Source organism: Lipophrys pholis (genome assembly GCF_963383615.2).
Source record: "Lipophrys pholis genome assembly, chromosome: 4".
In the NCBI taxonomy this organism is placed as follows: domain Eukaryota; kingdom Metazoa; phylum Chordata; class Actinopteri; order Blenniiformes; family Blenniidae; genus Lipophrys; species Lipophrys pholis.
The window spans coordinates 31,537,443-31,556,700 of record NC_137637.1 but is presented as its reverse complement, the minus strand read 5'-3'; the positions used below and the strand labels follow the sequence as shown (position 1 = coordinate 31,556,700).

Sequence of the window (19,258 nt, the reverse complement as noted above, 5' to 3'; positions counted from 1 at the left end):
AAAAAGGAAAAAGAAACACATTAATAAATGAGATTATCATGTTAATCAGATAAACAACCCCCCCAAACAATTTATTATAAATTTGTTTTTATTTTTAATTTAATTGAAGATTTCATCCTAATTGTTTGATCTAACCGAAGCATGTTTCATTTGCCAGGACAGGACATTAAATTGAGTTTGACCTCAATCCCTGCTGAAAACACCCATCTGAACTCGGAGACATGGCCTTTCTTGGTTTCTGCCCCACAGTTAAAATGGTGTTTGGAAACATTTTGCCTCTGACAGTGTGGTCTGATCTGAATCCTGGGCCAGGCCGGTACACAGAGCCAGGCAACATGGCTGCCAAATGCAAGCCGGCCAAAAGAGGAAGTGATAGATGGGAAGATTTAAAACCAGGCAGAGGAGTTATTAACCACCAGTGGGGCATTATTTATTACGTAACATCCCACCCGGAAATTCTGTTTAACAGAAGTGTAATCTTATTGCATTTTGTTTTTTTGCCTCTCTCTCAGGGGGAATGTGGAAACTTCATCCGTCTGATCGAGCCCTGGAACCGGACCCACCTGTACGTGTGTGGAACAGGCGCATACAACCCCGTCTGCACTTACGTGGACCGAGGACGCAGGTCACAGGTAACCAAAGCCACAGCTGGGCATTTTGAGACACTCTGACCTTTCCTCTGCTTCCCCAAAGCACCATATCACTCAATCAATCTCAGGTCCAAGAACCTCTATTTGCTGCTGGCTCCTCAGTTTCATGGGCCTCTGCTTCGCTTCCATCATTTTCTGCCTCTTAGTTCCGATCGATTTGTGCTGTTTCACGCTCCGAGGGGCTTAGAGAGAAGAAAAAAAACAAAAAAGACTTGTGGCTGCTACTTCCTAGATCTTCATTGTTATTATAAAATTGCAGTTAGCTGAACTATCCGCCACTACCTGGAGATCATTGAGATCGTTTCAATCTTCTGGGAGTAGCGCATCGTCTCAATATCTATAGAAAATCGATCCGTCCGTCACCTGTTTATACACGGCAGAGCCTGCGGCCTGTCCCTCTGTCTGGCTGAGAGCCTCTGAAAGGCCATCATTACTGATGGAGCCTCTCATCCATCATCAGCCTTGTAGCTCACCCCTCCCTCCGTCGCTTCCTCCATCCCCGCCTCGCTCGCCGGCCACACAGAGCCGCGGCAGCTGCCCGCCCGGTTATAGCCGACACACTTACATTCAGCACCCGGCCTGTTTAGTCTCACCGTTCAAATGGAGGGTTCAGATTTCATTGTAAAGGTCAGTCCGCCTCTTGTCATTCAGCTTCTCCCTGAAGGCCCAAATGTTGTGTTACTTCACACTGTAAAGATTTTTTTTTGCCCACTAAGTGTTGATGTAAACAAAAACCAGTTGTTCAGAGATTCTTCACTCATTTCCGTCTCCATAGTTTCAAACTTCCTCCAACACGGAAAAACTATTTCTGTTCCTGCCCCAGTCTCGGTGCCTTTTTGATGCCGTTTCCTCTGCAGATTCTGTTTCATCTTGTGAAAATAAAGAAGATTGAGAAATTAAATGTATTAAATGTAATGTTATTCAATTTTACAATGGTGATTGCTTATAAAATAGCTGTGAAATGTTGTTTGTTTTAACTTTTCCCGCTGTCAGTTATGCTTCTATATCTAGCTTGTCCTCTATTATCAGTCATTCTACTTTTGTTTATTTGCGCTGCATGGTTTATGCATGGTGTTTACAGCTGTGTTTGCATGACACAGATTCTAATCCAACATGGTTACTGAATGAAGAATGTCACCCACTGGGCTCTCTTCTTTTTTGCCTTCCAATTGATCTCCACTTTGACAACCTTTCTTTTTGAAACGTCTTCATCTTTTTTTTTTCCAAGTCAACTTATTATTTTCAGTTTTTGCACCTACTTTCTTCTTCCTCTTCCCATTTCATGGTTATCGTCAGTTGAATTTCACTTTGATCTGGGCTGTCGAATGTCGGTAACGAGGTGGCCCACTGTGCCATGTCTCTTTTTGTAGGGGTCCCACTTCCTACAGGCACCCCAGTCAGGAGGAAGAACAAGTCGAGCTGCAGACTACAGCACTACATCAGAGCCTTTGGAGGCGAAGGTGGGCTGAAGCGAGTTTTGTAAAGTTTGGTGCCCACCTGGAGTACTTTCTTTGCGGCCATCTTGGGTCGCGGGGACATAAAGGCTCAAAATGAAGGATGGAAATGTTTTGACAGAGCTTACATTGAAAGGGCCAATCGCTGAACTCGTGAGAGTCCCAAAGAACGATCCTGAAACAATTTTTGTGTTATTTCAAGTCAGCAAAAAAAACAAAACGTCGCGACAAAGTGTTCTTGTCATGCCATCAAATGTTTTAATGTCTACAAAGATGGATGCTATTCACGTTTCACACGCAGAACCAATGAAGAAAAGAAATCTTGTGTATCATCATTAACTTGCATCCTCTAACAAGTGTCTAACGTACACACATAGAAATTACAGAAAATATTGCTTTTACATGTAAAGTTGACACACAATACCCGCAGAAACCACAATCTTAATTGAGGCTTAATTCTATTCTGTTTTGCCTCCCATATTTCTTTCCTCTCAGATGTCACTGACCAACTTTTTTTGTGCCCCTCCAGTCACAAGTAGTCACATACCCAGTGTTGACACAGATGTTCTACATGTCTTTTTGCCCCGTGGAATAATGAGGTCTTGTGAGAGCCACTAACAGTTCGACAGTGGATGAGTTGTGGATTGCTCGCCACATGTCCCGCCGTGTCTCCATGTCTTCGATAACTGCCTTTGTGTGCTTTTTGTGCCCCTCAGCAGAGCGTGTAGTCTTGGGAGACGCTCCGTTAATTCAGAGTCTATTTGTTCACTGCTCGCTTCGTTACCATCAACGTATTAGTCGACTGGTCACATTGTTAGTTTGATGTTTTCAGATTTTAACATGTAACAAATGTATTCAAGCAACAGGCCCAATTTTCTTCTAAATCCAATAATTGATGTTTTTCCAACTCTTTGCTGTTACAGGAATACATTTTCCGTCTTGAACCCGGTAAAGTGGATTCTGGGAAAGGAAAATGTCCGTATGACCCCAAACTCAACAGTGTCTCAGCTCTGATTAGTAGGTTCCTTTCTTTTTTCATCTCTTCATACGGCATGTACAGGCAACTTTGAAAACTTTGTCCTCTGGACTATAAGTCACACATTTTTCAGTTCTTTGGCTGGTCATGCAACTTATACAGTATTCACAAGCAACTTGTACGTCAATGTATACCAGTACATACCAACTGGAACACCTAGATGTCACTGTATGATAACAGAATGCTGCTATAGCGTCACCAAAAAACCATCATTCTGACTGACAGTGTGTCTTATATTCCGGAAAGTACCGTAAAAGTTATTTAATCGTAACAGTAACTTCATAACAGTGACAAACTCTTCTGTTTTGAACAATTAATTTTAAGTCTTAAGATGCTCTTTGGTTTGTTAATAGCCAAACGCAGTAAAAACTCAGTATTCAGAAATTCAGCACATGAATGGATTTGTTGACTCAGAGTGGATTTTTGGCAATTTTGCAGGTGAAAGTACAAAATTTCCCCAAGCATCATCGTATCAACAACTAAACATTTCAGCATTTAGGGTCAAGTAGCATTATTTGTTTTGTCAATAATTCACGTATTTGGTCAGGTGAGTGTGTGCTTGACAGTGGGTGTTTTTTTTTGTCGGCAGGAGTTGACAAGTGGTCAGACATGGCACACACTCACACACACACACACATACACACACACACACACTAGTGTTAGTGTGAGGAGAGACGAACAGAGAGAGCCTCTGTGTCAGCTGAGTTACAGCTGATTCAAGCAAAACATTAAAAAAATCATTAAGAAAATCGGCTTTATATTGTCTTATATTATTGACTGGCTAGTGAAATTCCACACAAAGGGAAATTGAATTTCCCTATTAGCTTTTCATCATTGCCTCTTTTTAATGAACCATCTCTCTCTTCCTACCGCAAAACAAGAATGTGCAGATTAAAAAAAAAAAAAACTCTGAGAACCCGCATTTCTTCCACGTACATATTCTTTATCTATGCGTCATGATACAGCGGAGCTTGACATGTACTGGAGTAATGATGGATTCCATTGACCTCTGACCTTCCCACCATGTTCCCAGCTGGCAAAAAAATTGCCTTTGTTGATCCAGCTGTGTTTTATATCTGCTCTGATTATATTAATGAGACTGAGTGTGATTGCAAAATGTGACGCACACACCTGTGAACTGCATTTTGGCTTAATAATGTAGAGTCGAGCAGTTCTATTCCACAGCTGCTTTATGTGTGATTGGTTGGATTTTGGGTGAACCTCCAGATAAGTGATGTAACTTTTTTCATGGAGATTCAATCAGCCTTGTTAGACAGCGTGTTTCTGTGTTTCAACCTGAAAATATTTTCATCCGCCATGACCTTGTCCATCTTTTTCCTCCGTGACTGACAGATGGAGAGCTGTATGCAGGAGTCTACATTGATTTCATGGGAACAGACTCTGCTATCTTCCGTACGCTGGGGAAGCAGACAGCCATGAGGACTGATCAGTACAACTCCAGATGGTTAAACGGTAATGTCTCCACTCACAGCTTGTTCCACGTCCAGCGTTGTTTCTTTTCACTCCCCTCTCTCTCACTGGAATATTTTTAATTTATTCCTCAGCGCCATATGAGTGTAGCTATAATGTTTCCCGCTGCCTCCCATGTGCCGCTTCAGCAGCACCCTGCACATTGTCTGCTCCTCGAGCGGCGTCTTCTAAGAATCTTGGATCTTTACCCAGTGGTCATTTGATTCAAAGCTTAAACTTCACTTTGCTAATTGCGAACTGCATGCCTGCAGAGTCTGACAGCAGGGTCGGTGGTGTAGTAGCAGGGGGGAAATGACCGAATGTCAATAATGACTTAGAGTGGCCTCCGCTCACTAATGAACCATGATTGTTATAGTGGTATAAAAGCTGGTTGGACGCTTTGGGTTGATGTTGCCAAATCAATCATGGCACCCCCCTCCCCAACCAAACCCAACCCCTCCCTCCTAGATTTTCCTCTGACCCTGTTGCCCTGACAACAGTCCCTCGGCACTGGTGCACTGAATCAGGACACCTGAGTCCTGCTAATCAGCCATGTGAAATCTGTCAGATAGTCTCCCTCCCCCATCACATAGCTTCTGGTTATCCCCGACCCCTCCTCTCGGTTTTGGTTTGTCCCCGTTTGGGACCCTGGTCTGTCACAATGGGGAGGGGCTCCCTGCGTAGCGTGCCCAGCGGTGACCCAGTGAATCAGCCAGTGGGAGCGCACTGTGATTCCATATTAAGCATTGTCACTGGGAAGAAATAAAGAGTTGAGTTTAGTGCGGTTCTGCGCCTCAGGCTGCTCGCTTAATGTAACCGAACGCTATTCAGTTCTTCTGTTTTTTTTGGGGTGCTTCCTATCATCACATCAAGTTTGTGAAGGGTTTTGTACTTGAATGCTTTGAAGCCCACGACAAAAAGATCTCTTGAGCGTTTCACTTCACGTCTGCTGCTTTCAGGGAAAATTAACTTATTTGCAATTGTCATATTAACAGAAACAACATGTTATTCCTTCCATTGACGTTTGCCAACACAAGATCCCATCCTGATTGTGTTAATACTGAAAATCAGAGCACTTGTTCGGTGCACATCTGTTTATATTCAATGGATATAATGTAGTGTTTCTGTTACAGTCACCCCACCACCACTCCTCACAGTAGACAAAGAATGCCAGAAAAGAGACATTCACCATAAACGCTGCAACTTCAAAAGATACCCATTCGATAGAGCTTAAAACACTCTTATCGATTCAGCATTACCCTTCAGTCCAAATATCACTTTTTACATACTGTCACACAATATTTACATATCGGAGACAAGCCTCTTAATGGCTAAAGTGAACAGAAGGGGTATGTATTCCTGCCAAAATGTGCTTTAATATGCAAAATTTGTGTGTGTGCTGTTGGTTGGACAATGACTTGTTGGTATTTAGAGTTAGAATTTCTTATATACCATAAAAAGCAATGGAGATTGTGGAACTTATATCAGCTATATTCCAAGCAACAATTTCGAATAATTTTTTATTTTGTTTGTTTGTTCACTCGTATGATTATATCTGCACTGACAGATTTAAGAGAGCCCAGGGGTCCACAGAAAGCCATAGCATGTCTGTCAGTGTTCATATTAACCTATGTTTAGACCAGAGATATTCAATGAGGTGTCTGCATTCATCTGGGAGCTTTAACCAGGACTTTTTGTGAGGAGCCGGCAGGTCTAAAAATAGTGGTCATTGCAAACGGCATGATTTACAACTGTAATTATTCCGAAAGAAAAAAAAAAAAAGGTGGCTTTGAATTACTTAGTACCCTTGAAGCAGCTCTCAGTTTCAAAGCGGTTGGTGACCCCTGGTCCAGACCAAAATTTGCCGCATGGCTCTTAACAAGCTCTTCATTTTCGCTCTTCTCTGCAGATCCCACATTTGTCCACGCACACCTCATCCCAGACAGCGCTGAGAAGAATGATGACAAACTCTACTTCTTCTTCCGCGAGAAAGCCTCGGAGATGGGCCAGAGTCCCATGACCCAGTCCAGGATAGGGCGGATCTGCCTTGTGAGTTATCGCACCAGCCAGCAAACCTCACGTTGACCATCAACCCGTGAAAGGTTTATATGTCTCCATAGTGGTGCCTGTTTCTGAGCCTCTTTGAGACCCAGAAGGGAAGTCTCCCATGATCGTCACCATAAACTTGCCAGGCACAAAACTATAACACACATCAATCACGAGTGAGAAAACAAAAATATTTGCTGCTTGACTCTCCAGCTACGTTTGGATCTCTTTCTGTTATTTTTGTTGCTCGGGGTGAAATGTTTGAGTGGCATAGTTTACTTTAATCCACGGCTGTATACACGCTCACGCATCGACGTCGACAGCAGAGCCAGAACTGTGTTTAATCAGTGCTGTAATAATACTGCAACGTTCAAAACGTTCAAAGCATCGCTGAATGGACTTCCAACAAAATGTCTCTCAGACCCCTGTGTTTGTAGTCCAAACAAGGTTAAAAAAGACTTCAGTTGCTGTGCTGGGAGCGCTGCGAGCTAAATGCTACCATGCATATGTTTGTGTGCGCAGGGTGGCTGATTGACATTTGTGTTGTTGCATCTTTACCTCTGGAACTGAGGAGGAAGACGTGAAAAAAGAAGAGGCCATAAGGAGCATTTCAACACACACATTTAGAGAAAAGAGGCGTCATTTCATCCCAAGTCATGTTTTCTGTGATGACAACATAACTAGACGAGCCTTTTAGCCTCCAGGTGTTGAGTGTTTTGGAGTTTGTGTTTGCACAGAAAATGTGATTCACTGTCCAGACGGGAGCCCGAGCGTCCACAGAGTGCTGCTTTCAGCAAGACGTCCTCCTGCAAGTGCAATAACATTTGACCAGTTTTGCGTCTCCTTGCAAAAAACATGGAAACAAATTGCCGGTGTGCACAACAAAGTCTTCAAACTAAATCTTTTGTGTACGGTGTTTTAACAAGATTCTAAAAGGAGGCACAAGCTTCATTTCCTCTCGTCCCACAAATCATTTGGACTTTAGAATGTGTTGCCCTGCAGGCCATGAATCATCTTCTTGGAGGATCTAGTCTCCTCTTCAGTAGTTGGAAGTTGGCTGACCTCTGGTGCAGATTAGACCAGATGAGACACAGAGCTCATCTCTATTCATGCAAATCCAGCGCAGTTGCTCTGGCCAGTTGTTTCACACAGCTGTTCGTCAGACCCTGGTCATATTCATCCTGCTGAAGGGTTCCTGGAGCAGCGTGAGGATGACTACTGTGTGTGTCTGCCTTACAGAACGATGACGGCGGACACTGCTGTCTGGTCAACAAGTGGAGCACGTTTCTGAAAGCTCGGCTCATCTGCTCAGTGCCTGGGGCGGACGGCATCGAGACACACTTTGATGAACTGAGTGAGTTGAATTATTGTTCCCTCTATGAGATTCGCCCTCCGTCCCCAACTCTTTAAAAGCATCTCGGTTGTTTCCTTTTATCTTTAGATGGTTTACACTTTGCACCAGTTACATCCTGTGTGTAACCCTTGATGTCCATTTACAGCACAAAAATTAAAATAGTGATTTCCTTTCTCTTTATACTGAGAAAAGGATATTTGGATGATGGATGGTGCTTTTTTTTTTCTTTCTTTTTTTTTTTTTTTACCAACACCACAGGAATGTCTTCACCACATTGAAAACATGAAAACATGTGTGGCCCCACAGAAACAAAACTGGCAGCGAGAAAGTGAGACTTGGTCAAACAACCACGAAAATTTCAAATTAAGATCTTGAAGATGAAAATTGTCTTTTTGTTTTTAAATTTACTCCGCATAGTTTTACAACAACGTGAATCCACATCAGCTCAGATGTTTGTGTACATTGTGTGGGGACCTGTGTGCGTTTACAGACTCGTCTCCTGGGAAGTTGTCATTCTATTAGGAACCTATATCACGTCTCCTCGAGACGAATGGTTACAACTTTAGGTGAAGACGTTTTTAGTGGTTCGCACTCTTGCCTTCACAGCAATAGTTCACGGTTCATGTTCAGGCTTCAGGGCCTTTCTCTCTCGCTACTCCGGTTTCCTGCCATAATACAAATGTGTTGTTTGAGGTTAATTTCCCATAGGGGTGAATCTCTGTGCCTCCCTCCCTCTCCCTCTCTCACTCTCTTACTCTTTGATCCTGAGTTGGATAAAGCAGCATAGAGGATGGATGGATGTTTAAGCATAAGCTTAAGAATCTAGTTACACTGAGGTTAGGGGAAAGGTTCAGCAAGTAGCAGTAATGGTTGAGTTTAGCAAAACTCTTTATGAAGATATAGGCGTGTGCGTGTGCGTGTGTCAGAGAGAGTCAGCAGCTTACCGCACAGTGGAAACGCAGGGCAGCGTTTAGCATGTGTCTTTCCTCTTATGCACGCAGAGGCTTCCCAGGAAAGCTGCAGCTTCAGATTAGTGTTTGACTTGCTCACACATGTTAATCCTGACATGTATATTCCTTTGAATGTTCTCATGTGTAAAGTAGTTACCATCCTGAAAAAAGGTTCCATCCTCCCACTGGGAGCACGTGATCGGCCAGCGTTTGAGCACCGTCAACGTTTTACATAAAATAGTAAATAAAGGCATGAGTATACAGCAATCAAAGTAATGAGCAGCTGGAATCAGTCGAACCCCCCCGTGGATCATCTTATCCTCCATTTTACATAAATGACAGGATTAAGACTAGATTTGTACTTTATTTAAAAAAAATAATAATGATAATAAAAAAAGAAAATATATATAGTTTTCATAAAGTAAGACACCATCTCTTTGGAGCTTACAGTTGAGGTGGCTTATATCACACATTCCTGCTCATTTAAATAAAACAACTGGCGCAAGATACTTAATACTTTAAAGTTGTGTACTCAAGAGCATAATCTGAAATGTACTTAAAGTAAACAGTATTACTTCAAAGGACATTTCTAATGACTGTTTTCATTCTTAAAGCCGACAACACATTTTAAAAGATGATTACTGGAATAGAGCATGCTGCAAATCTACTTTGTAATCATTGTTGTCTGGTTCTCCTGAAGCCAAAGAAGCTATCAAATATATGATATATTCAATCAGACCCTTTTGTTTGGTGCCCTGTGTGTATTGTGTATAAATAGTTTATTTTTGAGTAATTTTGATTATCTCATATTGCTGCAAAATGCTGATCATGTTCTGTCCTTTGATGAGGGGAAAGCTTCCAAGTATACAAGTTGTCAGTCCATCTTAGGACAACGAAAGACAGAGAGAGAGAAACCGATGATCAGTTTACTCAGCAGTATACCTAGTAGGTCTTGGAGTTTTTTGGGCTGTGGAAAAACACACTCACGTACATATGCGCAAAAGAGAAAATGCAAACACAACTAAGACGGGACTCAAAGTCCAACCCGGATTTAAACTGGGAACTATGTTGTTGTGAGGGAACAGTGCTGCCCACTACTCAACTCTGATGCCCACTGAGAAATAATCTGCATTCAGAAAACACATGAAACCGAATGCATTAAAGTGATTTCACACTTTCTGGTATTCCACTAATGAAATATCGCTAATAAAATATAACACCTAAATATTAAAAAGAGGCAGGTCATTCAAAGTGTTGGAAATTAACATAATTATAACATCATCATTTAGACACATTCACATAATGAAATGCAATATGTAAATTTAATCTGAGACACTTGGTATCTCCTTTAATTTCCTGTTAAAAGTTGTTCTCAGTCATAGACCCACATTTAAATTCTGCACGGGAAAGTTGTTATGTTATTTAATAATCCACCCGGCAACTGTGCATTTAAACGCAGCTGTAAGCTGAATCTATAGTAACATCGCTTATCTGTTCCGAGGAGAGGCTTTGCCAATGTTTGTTATGCATTAAGAGCCCTCGACGTGTGTGTGTGTGTGTGTGTGTGTGTGTGTGTGTGTGTGTGTGTGTGTGTGTGTGCGTGTGCGTGTGCGTGTGCGTGTGCGTGTGCGTGTGCGTGTGCGTGTGTGTGTGACAGCAAAGCACTCTTGTGTCAGCACCGTTGTACTTTCAGCCGTGTGCCCACAGAGCAGCAGGTCCGCTGCAGATGAGCGCTCGTGGTGAAGTCATTGTGAGTCCCGCGGTGGAGAGTAACATCCCACTGTGGTCGTCCTTCCCACAACCACAGACAGTCTGGTGGAAATGCTTTCTGTCTCCAGCCCCGCCGCTCCTGACGGAGCCCAGCGGAGGCATCGGAGTGGTTGCATGAGGGCCCGGGGGAGAGAGTGGAGGAGGTTCAGATGGCGAGGCGAACAGGAGAGAGAGTATTCAGCGTTTTGCCAAAGGGAAGAGGGGGAATACGAAGGCAGAGACACAGAGACGAGTGAGACATCAAAATGTCTGCCAGGGAGGAATTATTTTTACCTTTTCCGAAATGTAATGACTGGTTTTGTTATTTTTGTATTCGTGTGTCTCGTCGCCAAATCCTGAAACGTCGCCGCTCTCCATGAAGAGTCGGTGGTTCTTGTTTTTGTCATTTCAACTTCACATATTTCAGCCGCTCATCTGTTGGAGTGCATATCAAGGAGATAAATAGCATACACAGCATGTACTCATTTGACAGCCTTTCTTTTTTGTCTCCTCTGATTATTTACTGAATACATAATCCATCATCTGTTTTGTCTTTACTTTTAAAATAGCTTCTTTCTTTTCTTTTCTTTTTTTTTTTTTTTATCCCAAGTCTGCATTTTTCTCTGTGCTCGCAGCAGCTCGAGATGTTTCTCTGTCTCCACAAAGACGCCGTCTGATCTGACACATCAGAGACAAAAGTTAGAGTGATGCAACTTGTTCCAGTTCTCTGCTGATTTATTTCTTCTCTTTTTCATTGCGCTCCGTCTATAGCCAGGAGGTCTGTCAAACTGGCGTCAGATGGGTTATGAATTCCTTCTTTGTTTGCCAGAAGTTAATTTTTGCTTTTGTGAGCTGCCATTACCTGTCATTTTCATACCTTGGCATGCACGTTTTTTTTTTCTTTCTTTTTTTTTTTTTTTTTAATGCTGAAAAGATTTCAAAACTCATGATCAAAGGACATTTGTTTACTTTGCAACTCTGCAGAGTCAGGAAAGACATTTTTGTGCGATCCACGTGAAGTTAAGCTTCCTCGTGTTTGTCTAATGCATGTCGGAGACGAAGGATCAAAACTGCGTGCTGTTCCATTCACCTTCAGGTTCATTTGTATAAATGTGCTCCAGCATTTGTTGCTTCTCCATGTTGAGTCCGTGCATGCGGGTCCACGTCCCTATTACGTCTGGGATAAATGTCTGGCTTTTAGCCTCAAAGACAACCATGAAAAGGATTTCTATTTATAAAAGAAAGGGTTGGATTTCTTGTCTCGTCACTGAAATTGCCGAAGTCTGTGTTTTCTTAAGATTTTTGGACGATCTGGTCTTCATTGTCTTAACTTTTCGAGGTCGTTTCAAACAACTGATCATAGCGCCGCCCCCCCCCCCCCCCCCCCCCCCATCAGTCCAGAAGATTAAATGAAAATATATTGTAGGTGGAGTGTTATTCTGCTCACCTTGTCTACTGAGAACTAATTTCAGTTTGGTTCTTTTATTGTTTTTCTTTTCATTTTTGTCTCATTTAACTACCAGAGGATACGCAGGCCTCACAAATGCCTCAGCTCCATGGTCACTGGATCCATATGGCTCCTATTAAAGTCATGTTTTGACCATGATCTCTGTTTCACTGATATTCCCCGCTGAGACTCGGGAACTGTAGTTTGAGCTCTGGAAGCGTTTGGGTTTAGGATCTCATTGAGGCTCGAGTGACCACAATTCACGAGGAACTGACCCTTTAAATCCTCCGCAAGGGAAGCAAAAAGTCTCCATTTGTGACAATTACAATTATTCTGGTTTGGACCCAGGTGGGATCGAAATGTCCGACAATTATACAATGAAAATATATTCATTTCGTTTAAAATTTGACAACGATCTATAAGGCGAGGCCTTCCTACTTCTATCCAACTGAAGTGACGTTGGATATTCATAATCTTTTGTTGCCTGAACAGTTCAAATTTAATGTCATACAAAAATTATGATAAAAACACCAAACCATTTCATTAGAATAAAAATAAATATAATGTGTTAGTATTTCAGCATTAAAATCAAAGGGTTGGTAATAACTCTGAAATGACGAGAGTAAAATCAAGATGAGTTTAGTATTTCCAATGTTCAAGATTTTGACGCTTTTCTAACATTTTAATTTAATTCTTGGTAATTTGATGTTATTCTTTTTTTTTTGCCTAATAATGCTAAATGCTTATTTTTGTCCATAAAGAGACCCAAAAAGGAAGTTGGGGAGAGGAAAGAAGAAAGTGTACAGACTCATTCATCATCATGAGTTAACCGCTAACCGTTGAGTTTTAATCTTTTTCACCAACTTTCATTATTTTGACTCCAATAACCTGCATCTTCTAAACCGCTTCACCCTGTTGACGGCAGCGGGAGTCGATCCCAGCTAACTATAATGAGGGAATGATACACCTATGAGCTATTATATTGAATCTTTTGTGTATTTTTATGACTGAAGACGTGAAATAGAGAAAAAACTAAATGCAACTTCAGGAGAAATTATGAAGTAAATCAACCATTAGGCTGACGGCTCAGCTAAAATGTATTAAAATCTTAACTAAGAGACAATTAAAAATAATACTACAGTCCCATGATAAAGTACCTGCTTCTGACTGAAGTAATTAGTAACTGTGATCAAGAACAAAATTCTGTTGACTTCCGTTGTCAGTATTGAATGGTTCATGTGACTAATGACTATAAATATCTTTCAGGGGATGTTTACATCCAGCCAACTCAAGACACCAAGAATCCTGTCATCTATGGAGTCTTCTCCGTCTCGGGGTGAGTGACGGCTTAAAACGAGCTTCCTAACTTTGTTGCAGGATGTATTTTGGGTTCCTCCTGCAGTTCCTTCTCGTTTTCACTCAGCCTGAAGGTGTCGGCGCACTCTGATGTTGAAATGCCGCGTTGGCCCGTCACTTTCTGGTTACGCAGACAAAGACACAGAGTGAACGTGGAGCCCGGGGGGAGTCTCACTTCTCTCACAGGCTGACTGAGAATATAGTTGCACGTAGGTCAGCTTTGATAGCAGGTTGTCATTCACTGCACGGCATTAAAATTCAAGACAACCGAGCAGGGGGTGTAAACCGAGATCCCGACGGCACACGAGTAGGACGAGGTTCCCACAGAGTCATAATAAACGTGTCTTGATTAATGTATTTGAGAAACAAATGCCAGTATTGTTTCCATCGTCTCTCCGGGCTCCAGGTACGTTTAAACTCAGTTGATAAAAACACATGCAAGGCTAATGATAGGGGCCCGTGACAGGAGCTACAAACACTGCACACCCACCACACGGCAGCGAGAGCCTGTACACTGGCGATTCTCTGCAGTCCGTGGGTGTTTGTGTGTCAGTGTGTCAGACAGCTTGACTCTACTTGAGTCGGGTTTGTCAGACTGTGGATCACAGTGCTTCTGTGCGTTCCTGCAAAATACCGACCGAGTACGTGGGAAGGATGAATATCCTAGCGGTGTCGGAGGGCACTCGCAGTAATTATCTCTGGGAGTGAGTCGATCTGAATCCTCCAGCTTGCCTGTCTGTGTGGGTTCACCTTCCGTTTCTGCCCTGCTCTCCTCCAGAGCCGTCTTTAAAGGCTCGGCTGTGTGCGTCTACTCCATGGCCGACATCCGTATGGTGTTCAACGGTCCATTCGCCCACAAGGAAGGGCCCAACTACCAGTGGGTTGCGTACACAGGGAAGATCCCCTACCCTCGACCAGGCACTGTGAGTTAATGAAGAAAAATAAAAAAAAAACTAAAAATACTGACTATGTTTTCACCTCAGAATATTACTGCATGAAAACAGGCTTTGACATGCAGATTTTCATTCATCCACAGTGTCCTGGAGGAACTTTCACCCCAAACATGAAATCCACCAAGGATTACCCAGATGAGGTTATCAACTTCATGAGAAACCACCCCACCATGCACAACGCCGTATACCCAGTGCACAAGCGCCCCCTGGTGGTGAGAACCAACGTGGACTATGAATTCACTACTATTGCTGTGGACCAAGTGACGGCTGCTGATGGGAGCTATGAGGTGCTTTTCTTGGGCACAGGTCAGTATTGTGAATTTTGATACTCTGGAAGCTCTGCTGTTTGACGTTTTTCGTCAAATTTAAGTCAAACAAACTGACTTTCTCCACATGGATTCATCAGATTGTTGAATATTGTGATTTTGTTGATACTTAGAGTAACAATAAACTGAAAATCTACATATTAGGAAGCCAAGGGGAGTTTTTTTGTGGCTCAATAACTCAGCAGCTTGATTAAAGCCAAATATCTCTTGGATCTTTCAGATCGGGGAACAGTTCAGAAAGTGATTGTCCTGCCAAGAGATGACTTGCTGACGGAGGAGCTGGTGTTGGAGGAAGTGGAGGTTTTCAAGGTCAGTATTGCAGTTTTAGTAATATTTTCTGTCGCTTCTTCCGCCATCAATTTTCACTTTGTTTATCCTCTGAGGTACAAAGAGCTTTTGATAATCCTTATGATGCTCATTTAACATTGGTATTTTCTGTTTTATTGCAGGTTCCCACATCGATTACAACTATGAAGATTTCATCAAAACGGGTAAGAAAGCAATCAAAAAACACAATTTCTATATAATGAGGCACAACTCAAAATATGTAGTTTTTTTTTTTTTTATTTTACCAAAGGATCACTATATATCTGGAAAACAACAACATGACTTTTTTACCTTTACCTTTATATTTACCCGTCTTTGCTGTGTGGAAAGATTACAAGTTGAATCACTACTATCAAGAACTTAACTGAGGCAGAGCGAGAACATTAGTTTGTAAGATATTGTTTTTTATAGGGGATGTTAATTCGGTGTAGGGCTTGACATTTTACACCAGATCTAGATCTTAAAGTGCCTGCCACACATTGTCATGCTTCCATGCATCATTGCACACTCACCAAATTATTTTGATTTAAAAATGAAGCTAATCGTCCAGTCATAATTTATTTATCTTCTAACAGCAACAACTGTATGTGGGATCGGTCCTGGGTGTGACCCACCTGGCTCTGCATCGCTGCGATGTGTATGGTGAGGTCTGCGCCGACTGCTGTCTGGCCCGGGATCCGTACTGCGCCTGGGACGGCAAATCCTGCTCCAGATACTCCGCCTCACAGAAGAGGTGAGGCTCATGATAGTACAAGCAGGCCTACTTGGGTACAGCCAACAGAATCCTGTGGTTATCCTCCATGTTTTAAAGTTTGTTGGAAGCTAATCTTTTTATTTGCGGCTGTTGATCTGACCCCTTTAGACGGAGTCGCCGGCAGGATGTAAAGTATGGAAACCCAATCCGTCAATGCAGAGGCTATAACTCTAACAGTAAGTACACTTTACTGTGAAACCACATTGTTTGTGGTATTTGTTTTATGTATTTATTTTTTCCACAATGAGATTTTAAATCCAAAAAAGCAAATAGAAAAAAAATAAATAAATAAAAAATTTTAATCCATGTGGTGTAATGTTTCACAGCCAACAAGAACACTCTGGAGACCGTTCAATACGGCGTGGAAGGAAGCACCACTTTCTTGGAGTGCCAAGCCAGATCTCCTCATGTCTCTCTGAAGTGGCACCTGCAGAAGGAAAACAGCGACCGGAGGAAAGAGGTGAGCTGAGGTCCAACTGTCACACACTTGGTCAGTATTCTCACTTTCTAATCGTGGGATGAAGTCAAAAGTATAATTATAATTAAGTTGCGGAGGCAATAGAAGTAGATATTATTACCATCATCAGCTTGACCATTATGTTGAAAAAAAAACCCATCAATATCATAACTTTCATTCACTTTCATAACAAGTTTTGTTTATTGTGAACAATTCAATTTCTCATTCGCATCATGACATGGTCAAAGAGTCATGACAACATCACATGTATTTTTAGATACTTTTTAATCTATTAACCCCAAATGTCAAAGCTTTAACGGTTTCACGACAGAACTTTTCAAAATAAACCTTTGAGACAGAAGCAAAAACCTAAAAGCTTTGATTCATTTAAGTGATCCCTTTCACTGTCCTGTTCTTTCCAGATACGCTCAGAGGGACGCATCCTGAAAACGGATCAGGGTCTTCTAATCCGCTCGCTTCAGTCTTCAGACGGCGGCATCTACCAGTGTACGTCAACAGAGAAAAACTTCAAGCACACTCTTGTAAAACTGCAGCTAGTGGTCCTCTCCAGCCGCACCGTCAACAATGTGTTGGTGGAGACTGGCAGCCCGGCCCTCCCTCCGCTTCAGTCCAGTGCCTGGACTCCCAGCGCCGGTCAGTACAAGGACCTGCTGACCATCCTCAGCCAGCCGGAGATGGGGCTGATCAACCAGTACTGCCAGGATTACTGGCAGCTTGGAGACGGCAGCCTCGGAGACGGCAAAGCCAAGAGCCTGAAGGAGCTGAAAGAGCAGAAGAAGCCTCGCAACCGCCGGCATCACGATGAGCAGACAACCCCAGCCGAGACATGAGGAGCCGGACATGTACATCCCATCGTATTCAAAACACCCTCCTGTCCACCGTTTCACAGAACCTCTGAAAACACTGCAACCCTCGTTTTCGGGGAGTGACTCTACTCAGATTCTATAAATATGAAATTATCACAAGGAACAATACAGACAGTGCAACAGCATCAAACAGTTTCTACTGTTGGGGGGGGAAAAATACACAATATTTATTGTAGGTTGTAAAAAGTAATTTCTTTGTACCTATCTAGAAAACATGTTTTTTGTGAATAGATAAAACTGTGCAAATATTGTTGTTATTATATTAATATTGTTAGTGTTATTGTTTATTACAATGTGTTATTACGTTGAGAATATCTTTATGTTTGTTGTTAATGAGACACGGCAACAAAAACCAATGACATTGGGAGCATCCGCACATGGAAAGAGAAGGACGGACATGTAATCATGAACTGTTGGAAGAACCGTGTCGGATCATTTGACTGCTGGCAGTATTCAGTGTCTGAGCTGAAAATCAGGTAAAAAAAAAAACAACAACAACAAAAAAAAACGCTTCCCTGGACTTCTATCTACTGTATATCTGTTTTTCCTTTCCTTTTTTTTTTTTTTTTTTTTTTTACCACAAACTACAAGTTGTTGACAGAAACATGACTAAAAGGGCATTTTACTGGACATAGATGGACTGGATGAGAGAAATGCTCTCAGCCTGTCGCTGTGACCACATGTCCCAGTGAGGCGTCTTCTCCTTCGTGATGCGGTCCAGCCGGGCCTCGAGTAATGATGTTACGTCGCTCACCCAACTTCTTCCGAACATCAGTTGCTGCCAAGTGTTTGTTTTGTTTATACGTGAATATCACATCTCAATGTTGTATTTTTAACAAACGTGATCTTTGTGATAAGCTGTTTTTTGTTTGTTTTTTTGGGGTTTCTTTCGGGGGGGGGAAGAGTCTTTTAATGACTCCAAAACTGAAAACATGACATTGCCTTCTCTTTTCTCTTTTCTGAGATAAGATATTCCAGCAGGCAGCTATATGTGAGTTTGTGACAGTTTGTGATTTTGAAAACATTAGAGCACCTTTTGTTGCCTAATTGGTGATTTTGCCACATAGTACATATTTCACTCGCATTTGTGGTACAAGTGTACACGTACAGTACACATCAAGGCGATGCATGAAGTTTCTAGGCTGAAATTAGTTTCTCATTTAATCCAAAGTTTGCATTCCTAACACAAGTTTCACAAAATTAAAATGGCCGGTGCAATCAGTCGTCTCAAATGTACTCATTTGCAGTGTTCGGGAATATTAGGCCTATTTGAGAAAAAAAAAAGGTGCTTTCAGTATCGACCCATCTCTCAACAGAACTGGCTAATAGTCGGTGCTCGCGCAGCATCGTCCTGCATCATGTGTGCCACATATTTCACACTAAACTATGGTGCTGAGCAACCTCTGCACAGTTTTAAAGAAACGAGTCACATGTACAGCACCGTGAAACCTGAAGACAAAAACATGAGCAAAATCTTCAGAGGGTGGCTTTTCATTGTGCATGGCATGTACAGTGTATGTTTATGGTATTTGTCTAAAATGGTACGTTTCTGTGGATGTCCGTGAATGTCTTTCTTGTTGTGGGAAATGGAAATAACTGCTAATGAAAGATAGGTGGTGTTCACACCTTTTTATGGTGGGAAATGCTGAAAGGTAAACTTGTGAACTCTCTCTCTCTCTCTCTCGCTCTCTCTCTCTCTCTAATTTGCATATATTTTAAACGTGCATCTATTTCCTTTTCTCTGTTTGGCAGACTACCCCGGGTCATTGAGGTCAAGTAATGTATGATATGCACAGTTGGTGGTATTGTAATGACTTGTAAAAAAAGTTACTATCTTTTCTTCCTCGTCAATGTTGCTAACTAATAAATGAAAGCTCTATATTTTATAATAACACGTGTTCTCTTCTGTTCGACGGTTGGTGGGCAAGGATATACTTTGGTCCTGGTTTTGTAGAGCAGCCGGATTGGAGGAGCTTGACTCATTTAGCGAATGACAAGAAGGAACTACTACGCAGTACAAAGATCCTGAGTAAAGTTTTAAA

At 42.1% G+C, this 19,258-nt stretch overlaps 1 protein-coding gene across 1 annotated transcript in view; it reads left to right on the top strand.

Annotated features, from left to right (window-relative positions):
* LOC308108729 (semaphorin-3F-like) overlaps positions 1-19,097 on the top strand; it is a 50,554-nt gene extending 31,457 nt beyond the window's left edge. The window contains exons 5-19 of the mRNA XM_080461909.1: positions 513-632; positions 2,021-2,110; positions 3,028-3,121; positions 4,494-4,613; positions 6,520-6,659; positions 7,896-8,010; positions 13,423-13,492; positions 14,291-14,435; positions 14,549-14,771; positions 15,012-15,100; positions 15,241-15,282; positions 15,694-15,851; positions 15,981-16,048; positions 16,199-16,332; positions 16,752-19,097. Coding sequence (XP_080318035.1) covers positions 513-632; positions 2,021-2,110; positions 3,028-3,121; positions 4,494-4,613; positions 6,520-6,659; positions 7,896-8,010; positions 13,423-13,492; positions 14,291-14,435; positions 14,549-14,771; positions 15,012-15,100; positions 15,241-15,282; positions 15,694-15,851; positions 15,981-16,048; positions 16,199-16,332; positions 16,752-17,180 — 2,037 coding nt within the window. The 3' untranslated portion in view covers positions 17,181-19,097. The remainder of the gene's footprint in view (positions 1-512; positions 633-2,020; positions 2,111-3,027; positions 3,122-4,493; positions 4,614-6,519; positions 6,660-7,895; positions 8,011-13,422; positions 13,493-14,290; positions 14,436-14,548; positions 14,772-15,011; positions 15,101-15,240; positions 15,283-15,693; positions 15,852-15,980; positions 16,049-16,198; positions 16,333-16,751) is intronic.
* Positions 19,098-19,258: the final 161 nt, after the last annotated feature.